Raw genomic sequence first — 7,500 nt, forward strand, 5'->3', positions numbered from 1 at the left:
AGCGACTTGGAGTCCTGGGCGCGCACGGTGCTGAGCAGGGCCGTGCGGATGGACTGGGTGTTCAGCGTCGAGGACGAGGTGGGGGGGCGCACGGTGGACACCACGGTGCGGACGCCGCGCCCGGCCACGCCCCCGCCGCCGCCCGTGCTGATGATCTTGATGGTGCGCACCTGGGGGGGAGAGGGGGTTGAAAGGGGGGGACGTCCAGATATACGCATTTATACAGATACAGAAATACGGGCAGGAAAACATGCAGAGACAGTGCAAAGAGGCAGATAGAAAGACTGACAGATGACAGAAAGAAGACTGACAAAAAGATGACAAACATGAAAATTCATAACTAACTGACTGACTGACTGACAGACAGACGTAGACGTACGCAAATACACACAGGCAGACAGACAGAGAGACAGACACACATACACACAGGCAGACAGACAGAGTGACAGACGCACATACACACAGGCAGACAGACAGACAGACAGACAAACGGACAGACCGCCTCCGTACCTGGTTGAGGTCCTTGACGGTGACGGGCAGGAGGATGGAGCGCGAGGTCTGCGTGCCCGCCTTGAGCACCGTGCCACTCCGCAGCAGCTGGGCGGTGGGCGCGCCGCCCTTGTTCGCCTGCGTCACCACGATGGTCTGGCCGCCCATGGAACTGACGCCGCTCGCGCCCGCCGGCACCGTCACCGTCCGCAGGATGGGCGCCGCGGTCGTCGCGGTCACCTGCTGCGTCGCCGTCGGGGTGGCGGACGCGGCGGTGTTGGGGGCGGCGGAAACGGTGGCGGTCGCACAGCTCGTCCTGACGCTGACGGGGGTGTGCGTGAAGATGGTGGGCGCTGTGCTGATGGCGCTGACGGAGGGGAGGCAGACGGCGGGAGAGCTGACGATGGGGGTGGTGACGGAGGACAGGCAGACGGCGGGAGAGCTGACGGCGGGAGGGCTGACGGTGGGGACGCTGACGGTGGGCGGGTTCACGAAGTCGGGCACGGGGGACGAGATGCCTGGGCGGGCGAGGAGGAAGACATTTAATCCAGGGCGAAGGATTGTTGTTATTCATAATCTATTCATTTAGTTTTTGATTTTCAGATAATCTCTGTGGAGTTGACTTAACCTTTTACATAGGGAGAGGGAGGGAGGGAGGAGGGAAAGTGGGAAGGAGAGAGACGGAGAGGGAAATATAGGGAGAGGGAGAGGGAGAGGGAGAGGGAGAGATAGGGAGAGGGAGAGGGAAAGAGAGGGAGGGAGAGGGAGGGAGAGGGAGGGAGAGGGAGGGAGAGGGAGGGAGAGACAGAGAGAGACAGAGAAGAGAATGAAAGAGAAAGGAGCAACAAAAATAAAAAAGAAAGAGAAAGACAAAAACTAATACCCATATTAAACAGAATACATTCACAAAGACAGTTCAAAGACACGATTCTCTCTCTCTTTTTCTCTCCCCCTCTCTCTTTATCTCCCTCTCTCTCATCGATGACTTGTGCTTTTTCCCATAACTTGAACTGACGAACAAATTCCACTGAGTCATCCAATTCTTTCTCTTCCAGTTCCCCAGCCTCTTCTCCTCTTCTCTTCCTCCCTCTCCATTTCGAGCTCTTTCTCTTAATGTAAAGGGAAAGAAGGAAAGCAGGAGAAGGGAGAGGGATGGAGGGAGAGAGGGATGGGAGGGGGAGAGAGAGAGGGAGGGAGGGAGGGAGAGGGAGAGAGAGAGAGAGAGAGAGAGAGAGAGAGAGAGAGAGAGAGAGAGAGAGAGAGAGAGAGAGAGAGAGAGAGAGAGAGAGAGAGAGAGAGAGAAAGAGAGAGAGAGAGAAAGAGAGAGAGAGAAAGAGAGAGAGAGAGAAAGAGAGAGAGAGAAAGAGAGAGAGAGAAAGAGAGAGAGAGAAAGAGAGAGAGAGAAAGAGAGAGAGAGAAAGAGAGAAAGAGAGAGAGAGAGAGAGAGAGAGAGAGAGAGAGAGAGAGAGAGAGAGAGAGAGAGAGAGAGAGAGAGAGAAAACGAGAGAGAGAAAACGAGAGAGAGAAAACGAGAGAGAGAAAACGAGAAAGAGAAAAAGAAAGGCATCTACCAAACAACCCACCCACACCACCCACCCACCCCCCATTCACTCCCTCCCCCAATTAAAAAAAAAAAAAAACTCACCCGAATCCGAGTGCATGAAATCCTCCAGCCCCAGGATAGTCTCGGGGCTACACGGCGGGGCCAACATAGTGCTGCTGTGGGGCGACGCGGAGCCCAGCGAACCCAGGTCACTCGTCGATGACACGTCGGAGGTCGCGTCCAGGGCAGCCTCGGGAGATGGTAGGCCTAGCCCCAGGCCTACGTCGGCGAGGGAGCCCGGGGAGGACATGGAGTAGCCCGAGAGGGGGGACAGCTGTTGGAGGAGGGGGGGGGGGGAGAAATGAGGTTAGAGATTCGTATAACGATGGGGAAAATGTTGAAGAACTGGGGATGGATGGATGGATGGAAGGGGGGGGGGGGAGAGGGAGAGTGAGAGTGAGAGTGAGAGTGAGAGGGAGAGAGGGAGAGAGGGGGGGAGGGGGGGAGGGAGGAAGAGAGGAAGAGAGGAAGAGAGGAAGAGAGGAAAGGAGGAAGAGAGGAAGAGAGGAAGAGAGGGAGGGAGGGAGGGAGGGAGGGAGGGAGGGAGGGAGGGAGTGTGTGGTTTGGTTTGAGGAGGGAGGGAGGGAGGGAGGGAGGGAGGGAGGGAGGGAGAAAAGGAGAAAAGGGGGGGGAGTGAAGAAATAAGGGGAAGGGGAATTAAATATAGGCCAAAAAAAAAAAAAAAAAATAGGAAAGAGGGAGGGAAATATACACGAGGAAAGAGAATGGGAGAAATAAATAAACAGGGAAAGAAAGGGAAAGACAGGAAAGAAATATCCACGAAGATAAAGGAGAGAGAGAAAGAAATATACCAAGAGAAAAATGGAAAGGGAGGAGGGGAGAGAAAGATATATAAATGGGGGAATATAAACATGAGGAAGAAAGGAAAATGGGAAAATAAACACAAAACACATTGGCAGTTAAAAGGGTGGGAACAATACAGTAGAAATTGAACATAGAGGAAAAAAACAGTAATACATTACTGATACATTTATAGTCAGGAGAACTTAGAAGATGAAAAAAAAAAAACATTCTTATTATATGAACGGAACGAAATCATCACTTTCAATTTATATAGAGAAAAAATAAAAATAAAACAAACAACAACAAAAAAAATGAATAAAAAGCTATGACAAGCGATCCAAAAACCTGACACTCGCCGGTGAGAGGAAATAAAAGGTGTGATGACCGTGCATGACAAACGCTGATAAAGTGATGACAGAGACGGTGAACGCACGAGGGAAGGGCAAAAATTCTGTCTGCATGACAAAACGGAAAGCGGGAGAAAATAACGGAGTGACTGCATGGCAAAAGAGGCCGCATGGGAAATGATCAACTGCGTGACAAACCGGAAGCTGAGGAAAGAATGACTAATTGCATGACAGAAACGGGAAACGGAGAAAATGCTGATATGAACGACGAAATTGGAAACGAGGAAAACTGCCTGACTGCATGACAAACTTGGAAACGAGGAAAATGCTGTGCATGACAAAACTGGAAGATGTGGAAATAAACGACCATTTGCATGACAAAAGGAAGAGAATTAACCGGTCGTCTGCATGGCAAGAAATATACGGAATAATTATATACAAATTGGGGATAATTACTAAAATAAAAATAAAAACTAAAAAATATATGTAATAAACTGCTGTTGACCGCACACAACGAACAAGCAAAGATATAAGAAAGCAAAAAAAAAAAAAAAAAAAAAAATGTATAGTTTGTTTGGCTTCCACGTGAGAAGAGGGGGGGAGGGGGAGGGAGAGATATAGGGGGGAGGAGGAAGAGGAGGAGGAGGAGGAGGAGGAGGAGGAGGAGGAGGAGGAGGAGGAGGAGGAGGAGGAGGAGGAGGAGGAGGAGGAGGAGGAGGAGGAGACGGACGAGAGAGTGGAAGATGAAGAGAAAGGTGTAGACTGATTATGACGATGATGATGTAGGCTGTTTGCAAACCTCAAACAAGTTGACAGACAGATAAATTGATAAATGGATCTACAGACCACATAAACTGATAAAGAGAATGTCAGACAAATGTGCTAATCAATAAATAACCAACAAACTAATGGCTAAAACAGACCGACAGACAGGTCAACAAACAGACCCACCCACACCCACACCCACCCTCCTCCACACCCACACCCACACCCACCCCACCTACCACCTTTCCTCCCCCCCCTCTCCCCCCCCCCTCCCCACACCCTGAGTCCTACCTGCTGGTCCAAGGACGAGTCGCTGGACATGCCCGAGTCGGACGCCCCCGAGTCCAGGACGGCGTGGAAGGGCAGCCCCACCAGGTCGTCCAGGGCGTCGTCCAGGGCGTGCATGTCGTCGGGGCCCTGGAGCGTGGGCGTGGCGAGGGCGGAGCAGTTGCCGAGGCCGCTCAGGGACCCGATGGAGTCGAGGGTCTGCTGGTTGAGCCTCGGGGACGACACGTCGCCCTCGTCCAGCACGGCGCGGAGCAGCTCGTCCGCATCCCAGTCGCTCGACTGTCGGAAAAGGGGGAGGGGCTCAGTGAGGGTGTCAGGGTGAGAGAGAGTTCACTAAGGGGGTTTTGTGAGGGTTACAGGGTGAAGAGGGAGTTCAGTGAGGGAATTCAGGGAGGGTTTCAGAGAGGATATTTGTTTGGATGTGAAGACGTGTCAGAATCAGGGCGATATGTGATAATAATAATAACAGATGATAATAATAATAACATATGATAATAATAATAACATATGATAATAATAATAACAGATGATAATAATAATAACAGATGATAATAATAATAACAGATGATAATAATAATAACAGATGATAATAATAACAACAGATGATAACACTAACAAAAAATAACAACACATCAACAACAATAAAAATGACGACGAATGATACCAGCAATGATTTTGTTAAGAGCAACACTAACAACACTCCTGCCACGACCTACCAACGACCGGTAGAAGAGGTCGTTCAGATTTTTTGAGAACATAGCGTGACCTCTTCCCAGCTCAGGTCAAACAGATGACGTAGAGTGAAGATGCGGGAGATGCAGAGAATCCACACGCGTTGTTGCGGGAAATAAGAAAAAATAAGACAAAAAAAAAAAAAACTTGATTGACCGCTTTCTCTTTCTCCTCTTCTCTCTCTCTCTCTCTAGACACTTTTCAACTTTCCCCTTTTCAAAACGCTTTGTGAATTTTCTTTCAGGAGCACTGGCAAGGCACGACACAAATACAAACAAACAGACAACAAGGTCCAGTCCACTATTTACACACCAACACAAGCGAATCCGAAAAAAAAAAAAAGATCCGAAACTCTTAAGAGCAGGATTCGATCCCAGTTTCGAATCCTCGAGAGAAACAAGTCGCGGGCGTTCGTTCGAGAATTAAAAAAAAAAAAAAATCGAAAAAAGTAAAAAGAATGCGGGAAGTAATTTAGAAAACGGTATCAGTGCCAAGGCAAAGACGAACACGAGCGAGAGAGGTCACGACAGGTCACACGGTCAGAGAATGAATGACTAAGCAACTGCGCCATGACCTTCCATCTCGACACCACCGGCGGACACACACACACGCACGCACACACACACACACACGTACGTACGAGAAAAAGGTGCTGAGTCCGACACACACACACACACACACACACACACACACACACACACACACACACACACACACACACACACACACACACACACACACACACACACTCACGAACCGAGGTGCTGAGTTCACACACGCCTGTCAACACTCTCGACTGACACGCACACACGCGCACATACGTAGTCATGAAAAAAAAAAGATTATTACCTTTACTTGTGTTCAATCAAGACCCGAACGCTTCTCTCTCCTCCTGATTACGGGGCTAAACTACCTCGCCTCGCTATTCCACGTCACTGCGTCGATTTTTTTGTTTCCTATTATTTTGTGCAAAGGGTAGCGATACCTATTTACCTGACTGTACATACGCATATACGGGATGCTGAGGCTGCGATTTCTTTCCCCCCTTCTCTCTCTTCTCTTTCTCTCTCTTTCTCTTATCTTTCACTTTCTCTTTCCCTCTCTCTATCCCTGTCTCTTTCTCTTTCCCTCTCCCCCCCTCTCCCTCCTCTCTCTCTCTCTCTCTCTCTCTCTCTCTCTCTCTCTCTCTCTCTCTCTCTCTCTCTCTCTCTCTCTCTCTCTGTCTATCTGTCTATCTGTCTGTCTGTCTCTTTCTCCGGTTGCTAAATCCTCGCCTGCTTATGCAAGGACTTCGTCACCTTTCTTGTACTTTGTAGTTTAACCTTTATTTATTTTTTTCATTTATATACATTTTTATCATCTTTCTTATTTTCATATATTTATTTACTCAGTTGCTAATTCGTTTCATAATTAATTTCGTTTCTTTTTTCTGTATTTTTATCTTCTTTAAGCAACCAGAGCAGAAGCAGGGAGAGGAGGAAGAAGACGAAGAGATGGAGAAGGAAGACGAAGAAGACGACGAAGAAAAAGAACAATTAGAAGGAAAAAAAAGAAGGAAAATGGAGAAATAGAAGAAAAAGAAGAAAAAAAGGAAAATGGAGAAATAGAAGAAAAAGAAGAAAAAGAAGGAAAAGAAAAAGAAATAGAAGAAGAAGAAGGCAATAGAGGAAAAAAAAGGACCACCAACAGCATAACCACTACTTACTCAAGAGAGTAAAAAAAAAAAAAAAAAAAAAAAAAAAAAAAAAAAAAAAAAAAAAAAAGAACAAGACCAAGACCCAAGAATAACCCGAAGCCCAAGACGCAGCCGAAGCCCCGGCGGAGAAGCCCGACGGACCCCGGCGACGTCTTCGGCAGCCTCGTTCGCCCCCGTCAGCAGCGCTCGGGCGGGCTTCCTTCCGCCTTCCGCTCCCCCCCACCCCCCCCCCGCGCCCTCGCTCGCTCGCTCCCGAGATCTCTGTCTTTCTTTCGCTTTCTTCTTCTCTTTCTCTTTCTTTCGCTTTCTTCTTCTCTTTCTCTTTCTTTCTTTTTTTCTCTTTCTTTTCTTTTTCTTTCTCTTTTTCGTTGTCTTCATTTCTTTCTTTCTCTTTCTCTCTCGCGTTCTTTCCGTGTTTGTCTCTCTATCTATCCGTCTTTCTTTCTCTCTCTCTTTCTTTCTTTCTTTCTTTCTTTCTTTCTTTCTTTCTTTCTTTCTTTCTTTCTTTCTTTCTTTCTTTCTTTCTTTCTTTCTTTCTCTCTCTCTCTCTCTCTCGGCGCGTGAATCGTCTGACCTCATCGAAAAGGGAGGGGGGGAGGGGGGGCTGTTTAAAGGATTTGGTTAATCGTGAAATGATGATTTTTTAAAATTATTATCGTAACTATTACCATTTTTATTATTGCCATTACTATTATTATGGATTTCATTACCATCATTATTATAATCATAATAACTAAAATCATAACCATAATCTTAATCACATTCACAATAACCTT

The 7,500-nt window shown here is 47.7% G+C and overlaps 1 protein-coding gene across 3 annotated transcripts in view; it reads right to left on the bottom strand.

The window, feature by feature from the left end:
• LOC125048160 overlaps window positions 1-7,500 on the bottom strand; it is a 33,044-nt gene that overhangs the window by 15,849 nt on the left and 9,695 nt on the right. For 2 of the 3 annotated variants that reach the window (XM_047646717.1, XM_047646716.1), the window contains exons 3-6: window positions 4,300-4,575; window positions 2,135-2,366; window positions 511-1,007; window positions 1-170 (exon numbers count right to left, since the gene is read on the bottom strand). The exon at window positions 1-170 is cut by the window's left edge and continues 173 nt beyond it. In XM_047646717.1, the coding sequence (XP_047502673.1) occupies window positions 1-170; window positions 511-1,007; window positions 2,135-2,366; window positions 4,300-4,575 (1,175 nt within the window). Of the gene's footprint in view, window positions 171-510; window positions 1,008-2,133; window positions 2,367-4,299; window positions 4,576-7,500 lie in introns of all 3 variants that reach the window. The other variant, XM_047646718.1, reaches the window with a different exon arrangement.

The sequence above is a fragment of the Penaeus chinensis genome, chromosome 43 (assembly GCF_019202785.1).
Source record: "Penaeus chinensis breed Huanghai No. 1 chromosome 43, ASM1920278v2, whole genome shotgun sequence".
NCBI classification, from domain to species: domain Eukaryota; kingdom Metazoa; phylum Arthropoda; class Malacostraca; order Decapoda; family Penaeidae; genus Penaeus; species Penaeus chinensis.